Raw genomic sequence first — 22137 nt, 5'->3', positions numbered from 1 at the left:
CACCTACAGACGCTGAAAGACGCCCTCGTAAGAACGGGATATGACGCTCGACTTGTCGATCAACAGTTCTGACGGGCCACAGCAAAGAATCGCATAGACCTCCTCAGAAGACAAACACGGGACGCAACCAACAGAGTACCCTTCGTCGTCCAGTACTTTCCCGAAGCGGAGAAACTACACCATGTTCTCCGCAGCCTTCAACATGTCAGCGATGACGACGAACACCTCGCTAAGGCCATCCCCACGCCTCCACTACTCGCCTTCAAACAGCCACCCAACCTCAAACAGACAATCGTTCGCAGCAAATTACCCAGCTTTCAGGAGAACAGCGTCCACGACACCACACAACCCTGCCACGGCAACCTCTGCAAGACATGCCAGATCATTGACACGGATACCACCATCACACGAGAGGACACCACCCACCAGGTACATGGTTCATACTCCTGTGACTCGGCCAACGTTGTCTACCTCATACGTTGCAGGAAAGGATGCCCCAGAGCATAAGATATGCGATTTGGGAACCTTTCACTCATTCACCTGACGAAGGAGATAATCTCCGAAAGCTTGTGATTTTAAAATAAAATTGTTGGACTATAACCTGATGTTGTAAGATTCCTTACATTTGTCCACCCCAGTCCATCACCGGCATCTCCACATCATGTATCTTTAGTGACAGGGATGTGAGAAGCTGAGTTTTTTTGTGCACGGTTGTAAAAAAAAAATTCAGAACTTTTTTTTTGCTTATGTTTATTGCCTCCAATAATAGGTTGTGTGAATGGCATAGTCTTAAAATATTTGAAAAGATGAATATTAATTTGCTCCAGATCTTCATAGTTTTGCTCTGAGAAAATTAAGTGTGTCAACCCTTAGAATTTCTTTGGTAACTTTCAAAATGCTCACATTGAGTGTAATATATAGCTACACAATTGGTATTTTATGAACTTTTCAATATTCAATATGGCAAACTAGATTATAAGGAACAATTGATGAAGACCAATTCCAAATTCCACAAGCAAAATCTTCTCTGAATAAAATCACAGATTTTTGTGCACATTTTATTTTATTTGAAATCTTGCTTTAGTCTTCAAAGAATTACAGGATGTGAAGTATATAAATGGGTAGGAATTTCTGAAGGCCTTTCATCTATCTCCCATTGATTTGTACAGAAAATGTTAAAATATTGACATCAGTGCCTAATATTTTCCATACTGTCCAAATCACATGGGGCTGTAATAATTGCTGACTTGTAATACTACTCAAATCAACACAAGACAGTTCTTTAGCAAGGTTTTAGCAGGAGATAATGTCCATGACATCTTCTTCAGTCCCAGGATGTGAACAGAAAGTAATCAAAAAAGCTAATGGAATGCTGGCCTTTATATCTAGAGGACTAGAATACAAGGGGGTAGAAGTTATGCTACAGCTATACAAAGCCCTGGTTGGACCACATCTGGAGTACTGTGTTCAGTTCTGGGCACTGCACCTTAGGAAGGGTATATTGGCCTTGGAGGGAGTGCAGCATAGATTTACTCGAATGATACTTGGACTCCAAGAGTTAAATTACAAGGAGTGATTACATAACCTATGGGTGTATTGCCTGGAATTTAGAAGATTAAGGGGTGATTTGATCGAAGTTTTCAAGATATTAAGGGGAATTGATAGGGTAGATAAAGAGAAACTATTTCCGCTGGTTGGGGAGTCTAGGATTAGGGGACATAGCCGAAAAATTAGAGCCAGGATTTTCAAGAGTGAAGTTAGGACACATTTCTACATGCTAAGGGTGGTAGAAGTTTGGAACTCTCTTCTACAAGCGGCAGTTGATGCTAGCTCAATTGTTAATTTTAAATCTGAGATTGATAGATTTTTGTTAACCAAAGGATTAAGGGATATGGGGCTAAGGCAGGTATCTGGAGTTAGGTCACAGGTCAGCCATGATCTCACTAAATGGCGGAACAGGCTTGAGGGACTAAATGGCCTACTCCCGTTCTTATGTTCCTATGAACTTCTCTTGAGGAAGGGTCACAGTGCCACCCTCCAGCTGTCATGCAACTCCTATTTTGCCAATCCCAATTCATCTGCTGCAAGACCAGCATGAAAGGGCTTCAATCATTAAAACTAGAACAAATGTTATGCATGTCTGAGCAATGTTTTAACATGTGCAAATGAATATTACACTTTTATATTAATTGATCTGCATTACATTTAACATTGCTTAGAAGACCACTTGTACAGGGGTTTTGCATGTGACATTTAGCTGTTAATAGAGTTGGTCATTTTCCCCATCAAAACTGATTGTACATATGACAATTCTCATGTATTATTAACTAGATGTTATCAAGATCAACGGTCTATGTGGAGTAAGTAAAACATGCACCCATTACACGTGATCTCAGCTTAGTGGGACTAATTGGATAGTTTTTTCAAAGAGCCAGCACAGGTGCGATGGACCGAATGGCCTCCTTCTGTGCTGCATGATTCTATTTTTAAGACAAAAAGTATCATCCAGACATTATTCAGAGTTCCACAAATAATGGTCCTGGGGATCTGCCTGGACATTATTTCTTCTATCAGATCTTTGAAGATGAGATTCTGGTGTACAAACCTTTGACTGGCTTTAACCTCACGCATTCCCTTTGCAAAACCCACAAAGCCAGCAGACATCAGAAATTCTCTCGCAAAAGTATGTTTTTCACTGGGTTGGGCACTGTATGGTGTTCAGGAAGCTGATTGATGGATGCTACAAGGATGTTGAAATATCAAACTCATTGACCTTAAACATATTCTTTCTGAGCCCATGGGCCATCAAAATCTAATTGTGCCCCCCCCACCCCACCCTGCAGTACATAATGCTGTGTATGAGAGTCACTGGATGTGCAACTCACTGCCTTTTCACACTCACGATCCAAATTACATAATGCATCTTTCACACTGCATTGTCCTGTATTTCAAACTGCTTTGTATCTGCTCAGTACACACGATAAATTTTCAAAAATACTGTGACCTGCGTTTAATTTTACTGCATTTTATCCTGCAAGTTAATCACATGGGAATTATAATGTTCCACATTTAATGTAATCACCTCATCTACATGCAGAACGTACCTCTGAAACGAGAGGGCAATGACATAGTCGGGTGAAACGGTTACTTTCCAGTCACATTCTTTGCCGTGAGGATAGGGCTCTGGATAAAACGGAGATAAGATGATTCCTGTTGGCCCGGTCAGATTTCCTCCGCAGGGAGCTAGAAAAATGAGAAAAAATTATGCATCAGATCGTCCCGAATTTAGGAAATAAGATTAAACAAAGAAAACAAAATCAATTTGCAGGGTGACAAATAAAACATTTCAAGTAATGAGTGACCACATTCTTTCATGAGTGGCTTCTCTCTGTTTGGGAGCCAATCAGAATGGAGTAAATTAGGTGTGTCTGACAGTAGCTGGCAAGATATTTGTCCCAGAACTTCTTTCCCTTTTTTTTTTTCCTTGCCAACTTTTCCCCCCACATCTCTGAAAGGCATTGACTCCTTGCTCGGGTACAGTTAATTCCACAGGCACCAATTGCCTTCCAGTACCTTGCAGCTTTCCTTGACATGTGTGCACTTGCTCACTCCGCGATGGGCGTCTCGCACCATAATGGTTAGAGTGCTCTGTAGTCATCCAGGGCTCCCACCTGAAACAGCCATTGCCTACGCAAATTGGGGGCCAAACGCCGAATTGCAGGCCCCTTCCCGAAATTGGCTGGCGCCTGAGTGTACCGACCCCGGTGATGTCAACCTCCATCCCCTAAGGGGCCAGTTAAAAAATTGTTTCTTAAGAAATAAAAATGTCCCTTATCTTTGGGGGTCTTGGCTGCCTCTCTAACCTGAACCCCACCTGTGGGGACCATTTTTATCCACCTGGAAGCTGCTACACCTTAACTCACCTGGCGTACTGACCTCCCGAGACACATCAGGTCTTAACTGAGTCAGGCCATAGAGAATTCCCCTTGAGAACACGCACCTGTAGAGAGCAGAGGTTCCATCCCTTACAAGGTATGTTGGGAACTCCCGGAAATAGCAGAGGTCCAGCACAACTGGGTCTCAGCCATTTTCTGATGGGTTCCCACCAGAGTTAGTGATAGACCAGCAAAAACCTCCACGAGTTTTCAGGGCTTTGTATTTAATTATATTTTTTGGATCTCTTTCTCAGTGACTACAACCCAATAAGATTTATGTGGTGCGATGTTACAGATTAATGTTTTACAGTTCACATGTTCTGAAGTAGCTATCTGTACATTTGCTGCAAACCTCAGCAATCGCCACAGTAGTTATCAGTTCTGTATTGCTATATTGCAGACACAGCCCTGCCATCATTCCCCTAAAATGTCAGCACTATCTTTGTCCATCCATTGCTTTGTGTATCCATTCAAGTGAAGTCTCCTTTCAAGATGAGAAATCTAAGATAAAATATGACTGGTTACAAAGAGGGGACATCTATGGAGCTTCCTGCAGCTTTTAGGTTTTTTTCATTTTTATGCTTTTGTCAATAATGCTCCAGTCAGAGCCGTAATTCCGCAGCAAAATGTACTAAATTGGTTGCTAAAGCTCCCTACAGCTGGGTTTCAGAGAAGGTCATTCACACAAGTGACCTCTCCATTCCGTTTTTCTTCTAAAGTGCTTCTAAGACATCTGTCAGTAAAACCATTGCCATTACGCAAGGGAAACGTTTGGGATACTAAACCCAAACATGCTATCATTTAGTCACAATGAACACTTTATAGTTTACTGAAGAGAATAGACCTTAAATTCAGGGATTTTGCTGTAAAAGTGGTACAGTTCTGGCATAGGGGGCCGAAATTTGGATGTAAGTCAGATACACCAGATTTACATCCATTCTACGGTAGAATTGACTACTGGCAGAAGATGTATGTTTTGCTTCTCGGAGATCAGCTTAAGAAGGCAACGGTTCAGTAAGGAAGCAAAAAGGAACTCTCTCCTGATGCAAAACGTCCTCGAAATATCCTCTCAAACACAAAAAAACAAAGAAAGACCAGCTTCAAAACACATGAATTTCATATCACAAAATGGTTTTACCGTGCACAGAAATATTTGCAGCAAGTTCTTATTACCACCGTGCCTACCCTGTGCTGTTCTTCAACCTATCCTGGTGCTGTCCTGAGGCGCTATCTGAGGGCCAAGAACACCAGTGGTGCTTGGGTGCACTGTGGTATCACAAGCCTTTTGAGACCAAGATGGGCCTTGTCTCAGGGCTTCTGCAGTATGGGGGGGCCCTTCAGTAGGTTGCATCGCCACTGCAGTTGTGTGGGCAGCCTGGTCCTGTAACCTGCCACCAATATGAACAGGCATTTGAGGGGTCAGGCTAGAAAGGATACAGGAGCTGCCAGCAGGAGTGACGATGATATCATGAAGGTGGATTCTAGGACTGGACCTGATAGCACCAGTTAGATCCTGCATACCTGGAGAGACGTGGCCTCAAAACTCTCGGAAGCCGTTTTCCATTGTACTCTCCAAGATGTTCCCCCAAGACCTCAAGATCAGTCGTCAAAGCATCCACTTTGGATGCACTGGCTGGTTGAAGGTCTCTCTATCAGGGAGAAACAGATGGAGATATCTGTGGTACTGCCACTCGCTCAAGGTGGCATCATCGGAATTTCTGACTCGATGCGTCCAGCATATTTACAGTAGTAATATTTTAACATTTAAGTATTCAAATAAGTGGAAAAAAGAAAATTAAATGGCTCCAGGATTAAATGCTAAAACCACAGCCAAACAATGGGAGGAATTTCCAACTCTATGGGATTGTCAACGTCATCATAATTTCATTGGCTGAATTTACAATAATCCACTTTATCATCGTCACTTTTGTTTCTAGCTGCACAAACTTATGCACTTTCCAACTAAACAATATTTCAGTTAATTATCAACTTTCAACATAGAGTGTAGCCCCTCTTTTTATGGAAAGAAGGAAGAAAGAACTTGCACTTAATCCACCGCCTTTCATGACGTCAGGATGCCCCAAAACGTTTCACAGCCAAAGAAGTACTTTTGAAGTGTAATCACTATTGCAATGTAGGGAAATGTCTATGTGTAATGTAAGATAACAGTAAAGAGGAGACAATAATCAATTTTTGTAATATTTTCATTCGACAAGGCAGACAAGTAGGTAGTGGTCTTTACGACCACTAATACGTCAGCCTGGACCAGCACTGTGTGAAATATGAGTCGTGCATGACTCTCCAATCTGAGTTCCTGATTTCAGTCATCTTGTCAAGAAGAAGGGTACAGAAGAGGAGAAATATGTCATCAGAGGAGAAGAGCAGCAGGAAGCAGTCACTTCCTAACAAACACTCAGACAGCAGCACTGTTGAAGGCTGGGATATTTTCTCTTCCTCTCCAACACCCCCCCCCCCCCCCGCCCGTCCCCCCACCCAGCTTAATTTACACCTCTGCATAGAAGTCTGGTTTGTGTGCTTCATGAACTTTCAATATTTCAACTAATCCATGCGTGGTTTGTCCATAGATTTCCAGTAAAGTGGTTTGTATATGAACTGAAGGACACTCTTAACAGATTCGGATCTGTTCAAAATTATTTTTTCTTCATCCCTCCTCTATCTCCAATTTTCTTCTCTCCCTTTCTCAGATGAAGACATGGGGTAGATTTTGACTTTGTGCGACATTGTAAAACATTTGACGTCATTAGAAATAAAAATCGGGAGGGATGTAAAATGGACTGCCGATTCACTATCACCCATTTTACAATATTGCACCTCCTTTGTCCGAGTGGCATTCTTCATGGGTGAGCGTAGACAGTGAGTACTGCCAGGTTATTTGATGGTAGGGGCATCACAAGTAAGCCTGCTCCTGTTTCAACATCCACATTTTGATCATCCAGCAAGTACCATTTGATAGCAACAATTTTTCAATCCTTAACCCGAGAGCACTGAGACCGATTGCAACATCCGTATTGCCAACTCAACTGAAATCAGATAACTCAACACAGACTGGGGATCAATACAGAGACCTTTCTGGTCTGTATATTTCTGCTACTCACAAGCTTAATCAGCAAAGCCATCAAGGGAGCACTGGGTCTGTTTAACCTTTACTTTAATCCATATTTTAATCACAGTTAGAGGCTGGAATCCTATGTGATTCCATTAGTTCCAAAACGGTTTGTATTTAAAAATTAATTAATTCCCCAAAAAATCAGTCTCCTCTCTGATGGTTTCCCTTAGGTTGCATTTGCTGGGAATGACTCCCTCCCTCTGTAAGTCCAATAGTAAAGGCCATATTACATCCTGCACAACACTGGCAAGTTAAGGGCAGAAATACAAGGTGAATGTGGTCAAATCACAGACATTCTTGTGCAGATTTCGACATACAGATCAAACTCTTGTCCAAAGGCTTTGAGGTCTAAATGCATGGATTTATCAGCGACAACTTGCTGACCCCCACTCCCTCCCGACATTCCTCTATACTTAATATCTTCATACTTTGCAAGACAAGTGTCCAAGCACTTGAAAAATGTGCACGAATGGCAATTAAATGCTCAGCCAATTTATTAAAGATCAACAACCCTGGTACATAAAAACATAAGAAATAGGAGCAGGAGTATGCCATATGACCCCTTGAGCCTGTTCCACCATTCAATAAGATCATGGCTGATTTTTGGCCTCAACTCCACTTTCCCAATCAATCCCCATATCATTTGATTCCCCTAGAGTCTAAAAATCGATCTATCTTAGCCTTGAATATACTGAACGACACAGCATCCACAGCCCTCTGGGGTAAAGGAGTCCAAAGATTCACAACCCTCTGAGTGAAGAAATTCCTCATCTCAGTCTTAAATGGCCAACCCCTTATCCTGAGACTATGCCCCCTACTTCTGGACTCACCAGCTAGGGGAAATAACCTCTCAGCATCTACCCTGTCAAGCCCCCTCAGAATCTTATATGTTTCAATGAAATCACCTCTCATTCTTCTAAAGTCCAGAGAATATAGGCCCATTCAAATTAACCTCTCCTCACAGGACTACCCTTTCATTACAGGAATCAATCTAGTGAACCTTCGTTGCACCGCCACCAAGGCAAGTATACCCTTCCTGAGATAAGGAGTCCAAAACTGTACACAGGTGAGGTCTCACCAAAGCCCTTGTACAATTGTAGCAAGACTTCCATACACTTGTACTCCAAACCCCTTGCAATAAAGGCCAACATAGCATTTGCCTTCCTAATTGCTTGCTGTACCTGCATGCTAACTTTCTACGTTTCTTGTACGAGGACACCCAGATCTCTCTGAACACCAATATTTAATACTTTCTCACCATTTAAAAAATATTCTGCTTTTCTATTCTTCCTACCAAAGTGAATACCTCACATTTCTCCACATTTTACTCCATCTGCCACCTTCTTGCCCACTCACTTAACCTGTCTATAATCCCTTTGCAAAATCTTTGTGTCCTCCTCACATCTTACGTTCCCACCTACCTTTGTATTGTCAGCAAACTTGGATACATTACACTCGGTCCCTTCATCTAAGTCATTAATATAGATTGTAAATTGCTGTGGCCCCAGCACTGATCCTTAGCACCGCACTAGATACAGCCTGCCAACCTGAAAATGACCCATTTATCCCTACTCTCTGTTTTCTGTCCATTAACCAATCCTCTATCCATGCTAATATATTACCCTCAACCCTATGAGCCCTTAACTTGCATAGCAACCTTTTATGTGGCACCTTATCGAATGCCTTTTGGAAATCCAAATATATTCTATCCACTGGTTCCTCTTTATCTACCCTGCTAGTTACAACCTCAAAAACTCCAATAGATTTGTTAAACATGATTTCCCTTTCATAAAACCATGTTGACTGCCTAATCATATTATGATTTTCTAAGTGCCCCGTTAATACATCCTTTATAATGGATTCCAACATTTTCCTGATGACTGATGTTAGGTTAACTGGCCTGTAGTTCCCTGTTTTCTCTCTCCCTCCTTTCTTGAATAGCGGTGTTACATTTGCTACCTTCCAATCCACTGGGACCATTCTTGAATCTAGGGAATTTTAGAAGATCACAACCAATGCATCCACTATCTCTGCAGCCACCTCTTTTGGAACCCTAGGATGTTGGCCATCGGGTCCAGGGGATTTGTCGGCTTTTAGATCCATTACTTTGTCTAGTACTTTTTCTCTCATGATATTAATTGTTTTAAGTTCCTCACTCTCATTAGCCCCTTGGTTCCCCATTATTTCTGTTGTGCTTTTTGTGTTTTCTACTGTGAAGACAGATACAAAATATTTATTTAACGTCTCTGCCATTTCCTTAATCCCCATTATAATTTCTCCTGTCTCAGCCTCTAAGGGACCAACATTTACTCTTGCTACTCTCTTCTTTTTTACATACTTGTAGAAGCTCCTACAATCTGTTTTAATATTTCTTGCTAGTTTACTCTCATATTCTATTTTCTCCCTTTTAATCAATTTTTTGGTCATCCTTTGCTGGTTTCTAAAACTCTCCCAATCCTCAGGCTTACTACAATTCTTCACAACAGTATAAGCCTTTTCTTCTAATCTAATACTACCCTTAACTTCTTTAGTTAGCCACAGGTGGATTGCTTTTCCCGTGGAGTTTTTATTTGGTAATTGTTATGCTGAGGCGATTGCAAGCAACTTCAAATGTTCTAGTATTGCAAACATGCCAGGTCCAGCAGAGTACTTTATTTTATTATGTGATTGTGCTCCTGAAGTGATGAATGTTAGTCTTGGTGAATGGATTGCTTTCCATTTTGGGCATCCAGTATCAGTATACTCTTAGGCCAGATATAGCATGTTAGATGTGGAGTAAAGTTCCCTCTACTATTCCCAATCTGATTACAGCATCCTATACTGCAGTGGTGTGATATTTTTCCACTTCTCGCATCTGACATCCTGTGGTCTTAAAGTGAGATGCCCAATTCAGTGTCAAATTAGGGCTGTTTTGTCCTGTCCATGCCCACTGGGGATTCAGTTGAGTCTGCCCAAACTTATTTCATATAAGACCTTGACAAGAGACTTTGATTCTATCAGTCCGGGCTTCATGTCAGCTGAAAATAAATGTATTTCTGGATATAAGTAAATAAAAATGTGCTCAAAATCAGTTCAGCACTTCATAAAAGAGTGTTTACTTTCTTAGAATGATGACTCTCTGACAGATTGAATTAATTTGGACAGATTGAGATATGTTTAACTGACTATTGAGTGAGGCATGGAATTAGTCTTTTTGCAATATGCACAAATCATTTAAATTACATATCAACTTTAAAAAAAAAATCACTTTAAGTTATCTCAAATTCAAGCAGAAGTATCAAAATTAATTTGAGGTTATCCAAGGTACATTTTAGATATGCCACTACTCTGTGCAGTTGGAGAGAGTAGGAAAGCATTCAAGCATGTCCTTAACTGCTTATCTTGAAATCATTTCAAGATATCTCAAAATATTATTCAGTGTACGTTGGAATATGTAAAGATATCTGTAAATTACTTTGCCACTGCTCAAAATAACATTAAGATATATCCCAATGATAATTTAACTTGCCAAATAACTCAGCCAGTTCATTTACTGTGTACAAGGATATGCAATCCTCATTCAAATTCAATCAACATGAGCATATCTATGACGTTCTATAATTTAATCTGACATAACCATGCCAGCAAGTTGACAAGCATCTTCCATTCCCTAAAGATTACAGATTCAAACAGACAGCAAGGAACACTACCCGTTGGCCTCTGATTGCTGGCTTCAAGTCTAGTCCTGAATTTATTGGATGAAAGACTCCTCAATCTGGTTGCTGTAAATATTAACTAAAATGAGTCTGAGTAATCCCAATCCATTTCCTAATGGATATAAGTCCATGGCACAAATCCGCTCACAATTTTGCATTAATTACTACTAAATTGTCAGCCTCACTCGAAAAGCTCCCTTAAGAGGGCTGGACGGGATGAGAAATTGGGCAGGATGAGAAAGTGTCACACTGGTACATTCATGGCACTCTTCTGGTTAAGGTTAATACATAACTGTGATTTTCAAATAAAACTGTTGGACTATAACCTGGTGTTGTAAGATTCCTTACATTTGTCCACCCCAGTCCATCACCGGCATCTCCACATCACATATTGTTGTGGGCAGCAGAGAGAGAGCTTTATAAAGTATCAAACCTGAAATATTCCTGACTGAAGTATGCTAGATCCTGATTATTGGTGCAGTTAGGTGAATTGTTACACTGAAGTAGCTGACAGCCAATTTACAAGTCGACACGAAAAACAGCACCATATGGTATATAGGCTAAGCAACTGAATGTACCCGGACATGTGTATTGCAGTAATCATTGTGAGAGCTGGACAGCAATGCCTGAGGCAGCAAATTCTCTCAAAGTGTATTTGTTTTGAAACACAGAGTCAAACCTCCCCTTGATAATAAAAAGGACCAGATGCTGCAAGAAATCAGAGAAAGGAGCGAAAGAGACAAAATTACAGGTCATTGGGGCTGAGCTAAAGTAAAGAAAAAGGTTACTTTGAAGCTTGAAAACTGTGACTGGGATTGTTTCTGCTGCAGAAAGCAGTTTGTTATAAGCATAATAAATACCAGAAGCATGCAGCTATAGAGTTGGTAAAACCAACTCGATAGTGAGAATGCAAGGCAAATGGTTTTCCACAGGTCTGGAAGCAACAAATACAGCTTTTAGAAAGAGTTTTCTATGGATCTTTCAATAATGAACAAAGTTGAGAAAATGAATGCTTTTTTTTGTACTTAATTGTACCTGGAGTAGACACTCATATAATAATCTTTACAGTTTCCTATCACAGCCTGTTCCACCATTCAATTAGATCATGGTCTATATGTACCTCAACTCCATTAACGTGCCTTTGATCCATAGTCCTTGATACTCTTACCTAACAAAAATCTATTGATCTCAGTCTTGAAAATTTCAACTGGCCCAGCATCCACAGCCTTTTGGGGAACAGAGTTCCAGATTTCTTTGTGTGAAAGGGAAGATAATGCGTGCATTTGATGAGTCAGCCGAACGTTACAATTTTTCTGCCTGTAATCAAGGGCTAAGATAGCAACTGGCATAGTGTGTTATCAAACTGAAAATGTTAACAGTTACCTGCAATTTTAGGGAATTGCACGAATCTTTGATCAGATAGGATCACACATAGAATTGAAGACTTGATGCAGAAACTATTCAGAAAAACAGACTTAGATTTAGCAAAATATCTTCAAAGGTAGAGAGCAGCACAGCTCTCTAAAGAATGCATTAGAACAGTTCACATGCTACAGCAGAAGGTGACACTGTCTAAGAGGCAGTACAACAGCAGAAGTCACCAAGTCCATTTCCTAGAAGCAGTGTCAGTGCTGTGGGTAGAAGCACAAAGAGAAAAAAAAATCTCCCAAGCTTTGTCAGCTATGAAGGGATTGTAGAAAATGGAATCATTTTGCCTCACAGCATTATATCAAGAATCAACATGATACCAAGAATCAGAGGGAGATCGAGCCTCATACCCAAGCAATGGAAGTGAACCAGAACTAGTGATCATCAATCAAGCAGGTGTCTGCTAATAACCACTACCACAACTAGATTCATGCCACTAAACAGTAAACCAGTTAAATTCCAGTTAGATTCTGGTGTAACCTGCAATGTGAACAGTTGAAAGATTTGAGCCAGTATCACCTTAAACAGACAAGTTAGGCTCCAGCAATGTATAACAGCGCTAATCTGAAGTCTCTGGGATGGAGCAAGATGTATTTGATGAACCCAGTGAATCGTAAAAATACTAGACAACATTTGTAGTCATCGGCGAGAGCAATCACTTGTTTGGAAGCAAGGTCCAGGATAGAAATATAGTTACCGTGCAAAAGGGGCCAGCTTACAGCCAGAATCCAGACCAAGTAAGATACTCACGCTGGTTCAACTCAGGAAAGTGTGTCCAGGAACAGGCAAGCTAGAGGGAAAGTATCAATTGGTTTTGGACCTTAAGATAAAACTTGTGATTTAGTCGCCAAAGTACTTGTTGTGACTACGTATATTACAAAAGAGGCCAGTTTGAGGAAGAACTGTGTTTCCTATACTGGTGATTCATGCGGGAAATTGAAGCATATGGAAAACTATGCTCAAATTCCCAGGTAAACTGCAAGTCTGAAGAAAACTTCCATAAATCACAGGACTCACAAGTAAATTGATAATGATGTGGGGATTATGCCTGGTAATCATTAATAAGCCTGGAAAGAGGAGAATCTGCATCAGCCCTCGAGATTTGAATGGAGAAATAAGTCGTCGCTATTCCATGTTTATGATTGAAAAACATTCTACAATTTAAGACAAGCAAAAGTATTCAGTGTTTTGCAGTGTAAAAAATGGATGCATTTAATTCTGGATGAAAAGCATTCCATTCTTCCATGTTCAAAACTCCATATGACAGATAAGGATGACTGCATATGCCCTTTGCTATACCGAGCATATCAGAAGAATTTCAGCACAGCCAAAATCAAGCAAGATGTGAAATCTATCACAAATACAATACTGAAGTATCATGGTGGTGTCACAGTTGAAGAATCCTCTAGCAATCATAATGGAAAGCTCAGGGATTTCTTGGAAAGTTGCTATGGACAAAATCTAAAATTCAAAGTTAACAAGACTCAGAAATTCCATTCTTGTGACACTGATTACAGATCAAGGTCTGAAACCAGATCCAGGACAGTTTCGGAGATACTGAAGCCCACAAATGTTACAGGATTCCAAAGATGCATCGAGCTTGTTACTTATATCCACCTACATTTTTGTGAAGCTCAGTGATTTGTGTGAACCACTGAACCAAGTAACACTTCAAGATGCAGAATGATGTTGGCTCAAAACCCACAACCAAGAACTGACCAAGACAAGCATCTGGCAGCAGCCGAACTCGTATTGATGTTCGACAATCTACAGGAAGATCCCATTGCAAGTGAATATCTCAGAAACAGGTCGCAAAGCAGCACTCACACATATGGGCAGTCAGTGCATGTACAGCACTTATAGATAACGAGACTCAGTTATGCCCAGATTGAAATAGAACGACTAGTAGTAGTATTTGGGCTCAGGGGATTTCATCAATATACTTATGGCAGGCCAGTGACTGTACAGACAGATCACAGGCCCTTCGAAATGAGTGTTAAAAAAGAAGAAACCACTTCATAACACTCCAAAAAAGCTATAAAGGATGTTAATGAGACTTCAGCTAAACGACATATAGGTTGTTTATCAGTCAGGAAAACAGATGCAGTTTGCCGATACCTTAAACAGGACATATTTGTTCTTTAGTTCCAAGGACAAGCTACTGAAAAAGTCAGTAGCAGTCAAGATGATAGAAAACCTGTCTACTGTCGAGCCTTGGCTGTGCGATATTGAGTCACATAATGCAAGAAATGAAAGGATTCAAATTCTGAAGAACTTATCTTGAATGATTGGCCACTCAGCAAGGAACAGCGGCCAGCTCAGTGATTCCATTCTTTTATTTTATAAATGAAATTAATATCCAGCCAGACATCCTGTTTGGGGGAAGGTGAGGAGTCATCCCAAAAGCAGTGAGAAAGGACATGATACAGCTCATCCATTCTTCCCACATTGGCATGTTATGGTTCATGCTTTTAACCAACATTTTAGTCTTGTGCTCAACTCCAGACCAAGTCTCCAATGAAAGAAAACCTGGACCCTTATGAGTGCCATGAGTGGAATAGCAGGACATGGGATTAACAATTCCCCTATAATTATGGCATATGGTGCACTGGAGTCTTTCATTCATACACTTTATGAAAACTGGGGCAATTACTCATTTATTATTTCTGCTATTCCTTCAACCTCCAAGAGAAGATTTCCTTTTTTGGCAAATAAGCCTTACCCTTTCTTTAACGATAGCTATTTTTGATATCTTTACAAAATCATCTAGTCATGCCTGATCCTGACATCCTCTCATGCGTTCTTTCCAGCAAGAGCCACTGAACCGAGATCAAGAGTGAAAACTCGGGTTGGTTTCCTCCCTCCTCCCTAATCCAGGGCACTGAGATCAATTGTAGCAATTCTACCGACAATCCGGTAGAGAACAGCTAACTCAACACAGAACAAAGAACAACAGACCTTCGGTTTTACAATGGTCAAGTAATTTACCAACTCTATCACTGGGAGAGCTAGTGATGTTGTTGAAAAAGAATCTCCATGCCAATTGTTGACAAAATGGTTACTTCCAGTGTTGAGCAGAGGAATGTTTGAGATTGATTTTGTACTTCAAATATTGTGGTTTAATTTAATAGCATGACTTGCAGAAGTAGCATAGTGGTTATGTTAATGGACTAATAATCCAGAGGCCTGGACTAATAATCCAGAGTCATGAGTTCAAATCCCACCACGGCAGTTGGGGAACTTATATTAAATTAATGAAATAAAATCTGGAATTTAAAAAAAACTAGTATCAATAATAGTGGCCATGAAACTACAGGATTGTCATGAAAACCCATCTGGTTCACTAATGTCCTTAAGGGAGGGAAACCTGCCATCCTTACCCGGTCTGGCCTACATGTGGCTCCAGACCCACAATGGCCCAGCAAGCCACTCAGTTGGACAATCTCGCTAAAAACAGTCATAATAAGAATAAAACCGACGGACAACCCGGCATCGAACCACAAGGCACTGGATACGACAAAGGGAAACCAAGCCCAGTTGACCCTGCAAAGTCCTCCTCAGTAACATCTGGGGACTTGTGCCAAAATTGGGAGAGCTGGCCCACAGACTAGTCAAGCAACAGCCTGACATAGCCATACTCACAGAATCATACCTTTCAGCCAATGTCCCAGACTCTTCCATCACCATCCCTGGGTATGTCCTGTCCCACCGGCAGGACAGACCCACCAGAGGTGGCGGTACAGTGATATACAGTCAGGAGGGAGTGGCCCTGGGAGTCCTCAACATTGACTCTGGACCCCATGAAATCTCATGGTATCAGGTCAAACATGGGCAAGGAAATCTCCTGCTGATTACCACCTACCGCGCTCCATGTTGAACACCACTTGGAGGAAGCACTGAGGGTAGCAAGGGCACAGAATGTACTCTGGATGGGGGACTTCAATACCCATCACCAAGACTGGCTCGGTAGCACCACAACCATCCTAGCTGGCCGAGTCCTGAAGGGCACAGCTGCCAGACTGGGCCTACGTCAGGTGGTGAGCGAACCAACACGAGGGAAAAACCTACTTGACCTCATCCTCACCAATCTACCTGTCGCAAATGCATCTGTCCATGACAGTATTGGTAGGAGTGACCACCGCACAGTCCTCGTGGAGACGAAGTCCCGTCTTCGTACCGAGGACACCATCCAACGTGTTGTGTGGCACTACCACCGTGCTAAATGGGATAGATTCAGAACAGATCCAGCAGCTCAAAACTGGGCATCCATGAGGTGCTGTGGGCCATCAGCAGCAGCAGAATTGTATTTCAGCACAATCTATAACCTCATGGCCCGGCATATTCCTCACTTCACCATTACCAACAAGCCAGGGGATCAACCCTGGTTCAATGAGGAGTGTAGAAGAGCATGCCAGGAGCAGCACCAAGCGTAGCTAAAAATGAGGTGCCAACCTGGTGAAGCTACAACTCAGGACTACATGCATGCTAAACAGCAGAAGCAACATGCTATAGACAGAGCTAAGCGATTCCACAACCAACAGATCAGATGAAAGCTCTGCAGTCCTGCCACATCGAGTCATGAATGGTGGTAGACAATTAAAAAACTAACGGGGGGAGGAGGAGGCTCCGTGAACATCCCCATCCTCAATGATGGGAGAGTCCAGCACGTGAGTGCAAAAGACAAGGCTGAAGCGCTTGCAACCATCTTCAGCCAGAAGTGCCGAATGGACGATCCATCTCAGCCTCCTCCCGATATCCCCACCATCACAGAAGCCAGTCTTCAGCCAATTCGATTCACTCCATGTGATATCAAGATACGGCTGAGTGCACTTGGTACAGCAAAGGTTATCCCGGCTTCAGTGCTGAAGACTTGTGCTCAAGAACTAGCCGTGCCTCTAGCCAAACTGTTCCAGTGCAGTTACAACATTTGCATCTACCCGACAAGGTGGAAAATTGCCCAGGTCTGTCCTGTCCCTGAAAAGCAGGACAAATCCAATCCGGCCAATTACCGCCCCATCAGCCTACTCTCAATCATCAGCAAAGTGATGGAAGGTGTCGTCGACAGTGCTATCAAGTGGCACTTACTCACCAATAACCTGCTCACCGATGCTCAGTTTGGGTTCTCCAGGACCACTCGGCTCTAGACCTCATTACAGCCTTGGTCCAAACATGGACAAAAGAGCTGAATACCAGAGGTGAGGTGAGAGTGACTGCCCTTGACATCAAAGCAGCATTTAACTGAGTGTGGCACCAAGGAGCCCTAGTAAAATTGAAGTCAGTGGGAATCAGGGGGAAAACTCTCCAGTGGCTGGAGTGAAACCTAGCACAAAGGAAGATGGTAGTGGTTGTTGGAGGCCAATCATCTCAGCCCCAGGACATTGCTGCTGGAGTTCTTCTGGGCAGTGTCCTCGGCCCAACCATCTTCAGCTGCTTCATCAATGACCTTCCCTCCATCATAAGGTCAGAAATGGGGATGTTCACTGATGATTGCACAGTGTTCAATTCCATTCGCAATCCCTCAGATAATGAAGCAGTCCGAGCCCGCATGCAGCAAGACCTGGACAACATCCAGGCTTGGGGCTGATAAACGGCAAGTAAATTTCGCGCCAGACAAGTGCCAGGCAATGACCATCTCCAACAAGAGAGAGTCCAACCACCTCCCTTTGACATTCAACAGCATTACCATCGCCGAATCCTCACCATCAACATCCTGGGGGTTACCATTGACCAGAAACTTAACTGGACCAGCCATATAAATACTGTGGCTACAAGAGCAGGTCAGAGGCTGGGTATTCTGCGGCGAGTGACTCACCTCTTAACTCCCCAAAGTCTTTCCACCATCTACAAGGCTCAAGTCAGGAGTGTGATGGAATACTCTCTACTTGCCTGGATGAGTTCAGCTCCAACAACACTCAAGAAGCTTGACACTGTCCAGGACAAAGCAGCCCGCTTGATTGGCACCCCATCCACCACCCTGAACGTTCACTCCCTTCACCACTGGCGCACTGTGGCTGCAGTGTGTACCATCCACAGGATGCACTGCAGCAACTTGCCAAGGCTTCTTCGACAGCAACTCCCAAACCCGCGACCTCTACCACCTAGAAGGACAAGGGCAGCAGGCACATGGGAACAACACCACCTGCACGTTCCCCTCCAAGTCACACACCATCCCGACTTGGAAATATATCGTCGTTCCTTCATCATCGATGGGTCAAAATCCTGGAACTCCCTACAGCAATGTGGGAGAACCTTCATCACACGGACTGCAGCGGTTCAGGAAGGCGGCTCACCACCACTTTCTCAAGGGCAATTAGGGATGGGCAATAAATGCTGGCCTCGCCAGCGACGCCCACATCCCATGAACGAATAAAAAAAAACGCAGAAGGATTTATGTACATTTTTGCAACATATTTTTAAGATTTTTTCCTCATAGTTTTCCTTGAAGAACAAGTATTCATGCACTTCCATGAAAATTGAGGCAAAGTTAATGTTTGACTAACTTGATTGAGTTCTTTGATGAAGTAAGGGAGAGGGTTGATGAGGGTCGTGCAGTTGATATTGTGGACATGGACTTTCAAAAGGCATTTGATAAAGTACCACATAATAGACATGTTAGCAAAATTAAAGCCCATGGGATTAAAGAGATAGTGGCAGTGTGGACACAAATTGGGTAAGGGACAGAAAGCAGAGAGTAGCAGTGAACGGTTGTTTTTCAGACTGGAGGGAAGTATACAGTGGTGTTCTCCAAAGGTCAGTATTCGGACCACTGATCTTTTTGACACATATTAATGACCTGGACTTGGGGGTAGAGGGTATAATTTCAAAGTTTGCAGATGACATGAAACTCGGAAATGTGGTGAACAATGTGACAGATAATAACAAACTTCAGGAGGACATAAACAGACTGGTGAAATGGGCAGAAACATGGCAGATGAAATTTAATGTAGAGAAGTGTGAAGTGATACATTTTGGTAGGAAGAAAGTATTCATTAAGAACAATACCCACATCTTTTGCCTCCACAATAATAGGTTACCTATTTGGTTTCCAATAGGCCCTACTCTTTCCTTAGTTATTCTGTTGTTTTATAAATACGTAAAGAGCATCTTTGGGTTTCCTTGATTTTACTTGCCAATATTTTTTTATGCCCTCTCTTTGCTTTCCTAATTTCCTTTTTAATTTCACTCCTGCACTTTCCATACTGCTCTCGGCTTTCTGCAGTATTGAGCTCTCAGTATCTGACATAAGCTTCCCTTTTTTGCCATACTTTACCCTCTATGCTCCTGGTCATCCAGGGGGCTCTCGATTCGATGTGGGAACATGTTTGTTCGGAACCCTCACTATTTCTCTCTTGAACGCCTCCCACTGCTCTGACACTAATTTACCTTCAAGTAGCTGTTTCCAGGCAACTTTTGTTGAATCACTTCTCAGCTTAGTAAAATTGGCCTTTCCCCAATTGAGAACTTTTACTTCTGTTCTATCTTTGTCCTTTTCCATAACTATACTTAATCTAACTGAATTGTGATCAGGACCAGCAAAATACTCTCCCATTGATACTCCTTCCAACTGCCCAGTTTCATTCCTTAAAATTAAGTCCAGAACTCTAATTTTGTAACTGAGAATTCAAGTTTGTACTGACACCAACATTAATGGTATGAATACTGCTGTGCACTCAGTTTATGCAGAGATTTTTAATGGCTAACTGATTGACAGACAGGAGCAAAAAAAATGCTGTTGCTCAATCAACGTGAACCAAGAGTTGTCAATTTCCAAGTGTGATGTTAGCTAAACCCATTCTAAGGTAACTCCACATGACCTAAATGTCAGGTCTCTATAATATTGTAACACAATGCCCTTTTAAAGAGGGGGAGGCCTTTACAACAACAACTTGTATTTATACAGTGCCTTTAAGATAGAAAAACATCCCAAGGTGCTTCACGGAAGCATAAGGGTATTAAATGGACACCAAGTCAAAGAAGGAGATAGTCAGAGATATGATTAAAAGCTTGGTCAAAGAAGTGGATTTCAAGGACACTTTTACAAGGAGAGAATGGAGGTGGGAGGAAGAGAGGGTTTACAGAGAGATTCCAGAGCATGGGCTGAGGTGGGTGAAAGCATGGCTGACGATGGTGGGATGAAAGAGGTTACAGAGATAGGGAGGGACAAAGCTATGGAAGGATTTAAACACAAGGATGAGAATTTTAAAATTTTAGTGGCAGATGGACTAAGACGGAGTGGAGATGGTTGTTATAGAGGTGGAAGTAGGCAGTCATTGTGATTGAGCGGATATGGGGTCGGAAGTTCAGCTAAGGGTCGAATAGGACACAAGGTTAAAAATAGTTTGGTTCAGCCTAAGACAGTAGCTGTGGAGGGAGGTGGATTCAATGGCCAGGTACAGAGCTTGTGGTTCGAGCCTTGTGAGCTGAAGATAATGGCTTGTGTTTAGTTGGAGGAAATTGCAACTTTTCCACAACTGGAAATTAGCCAAGTGTGACCACACAGAGGCAGTGGAGGGTGGAGAAAGGTGGTGGAGAGATAAGAGCAGGGTGTCTTCAGCATACATGTGGAATCTAATTCCATATTTGCAAATGATGTTGCCAAAACACAGCAGCTGGATGAGGAAGAGAAGGGGGCCAAGGATGGATGACTGGAGTACTCCCAAGATGACACTGTGAAGTGGGAAGAGAAGCCATTGGTAGAGATGCTTTGCCTAAGATCGGATAGATAAGACTGGCCATTGAAGGTGAGGCATTGGAGGAGGGTGATGTGACCGACCATATCAAAGCCTGCATAGAGGACGGAAAAAGATAATGACCACAGTCTCAGTAACAGAGAATCCCATTCATGACTTTGGTTCGGGCCGTTTTGGTGCTGTGGAAGGGGCAGAAACCCGATTAGAGGGATTCAAACAGGGAGTTGCAGGAGAGACAGGCATGGATTTGGGAGGCAACAATATGTTCAAGGTCTTTGGAGAGGAAAGGGAGGTTGAAGATGGGGTGGTAGTATAAAATTAAACACTACTGTACAGAGTATCTTCCCCTTTAAAGGAGAATTTACTACTGATTAAAGGAACAATCTTGTTTGATATATATTTTTTATTTTCTTGAAGCAGTTCACTTGTACTTCAGCGCAATTCACGATGCACTGTTCAAGTTCAGGCATTTTTAGTTGAGGGAGAGAAAAAAGTCTCAACATGATTTTGTCCTGATCTAACCCAAGTAATGTAACAATATGATTCAATGAGAATTTAATCATGGATTTATGTAAATAAATGCTTTTTCATGAAAATTTTGCCCCTTTAATTGACAAACAGAAACTCGGGATCTTGCCAAACAGCTTGGGTGCATTTAGCTGAAGAAATTGAAAATCAGCGAAGGATATAAATCTTAGCTTCAACATTGTACATTATTCATAAATGACTAGCTGCATGGTATAGGAACTTCTGAATCAAGATGATCATAAAAAAACAACAAACACAGGAATCAGAAATTTATGGTGCTTTACTTTTTGATTAAAAGCAAAGAGCTGGTAACAAAAAGAATTTGAGAAAAAAATCTGGTCCAAATGGGCCAGATTGCAGTATCTTCTGAATTGTACAATACAATTCACAGGAGTACTTTCAGGTTGCATCCAAATTCTCAAGTGGCTCTCTGTTCCGTAGAATCTTGGTGGGCTTTTTATCTAGTTTGTTCCTGCCCAGCATGTTACTGCTTGGTACAGTTGAAAAGAAGAATTATTTATCTGGGATCTATAAATTACTCAATCGCTCGTGGTTTTTTAAAATTCATACATCTTTGGACCACCTCAATGAAGTTAAAGGTGCCTCAGAAAATCCATTCTCCTCTTCTTTGCATCCACATTTGTACATGCACTGCTGGTGTGAAGAGAATTCAATAGTGGCTGAGGAATCCGCCTCCTCTTATTTTCCACTTGCTGATTAATATTTGCCAGACA

At 42.0% G+C, this 22137-nt stretch overlaps 1 protein-coding gene across 1 annotated transcript in view; it reads right to left on the bottom strand.

The window, feature by feature from the left end:
- csmd2 (CUB and Sushi multiple domains 2) overlaps window positions 1–22137 on the bottom strand; it is a 1323345-nt gene that overhangs the window by 227658 nt on the left and 1073550 nt on the right. The window contains exon 28 of the mRNA XM_068006939.1: window positions 3105–3243. Within this exon, the coding sequence (XP_067863040.1) occupies window positions 3105–3243 (139 nt within the window). The remainder of the gene's footprint in view (window positions 1–3104; window positions 3244–22137) is intronic.

Source organism: Heptranchias perlo, chromosome 26 (assembly GCF_035084215.1).
Source record: "Heptranchias perlo isolate sHepPer1 chromosome 26, sHepPer1.hap1, whole genome shotgun sequence".
Lineage (NCBI taxonomy): Eukaryota > Metazoa > Chordata > Chondrichthyes > Hexanchiformes > Hexanchidae > Heptranchias > Heptranchias perlo.
This window is presented reverse-complemented; position numbering and strand designations above follow the sequence as displayed.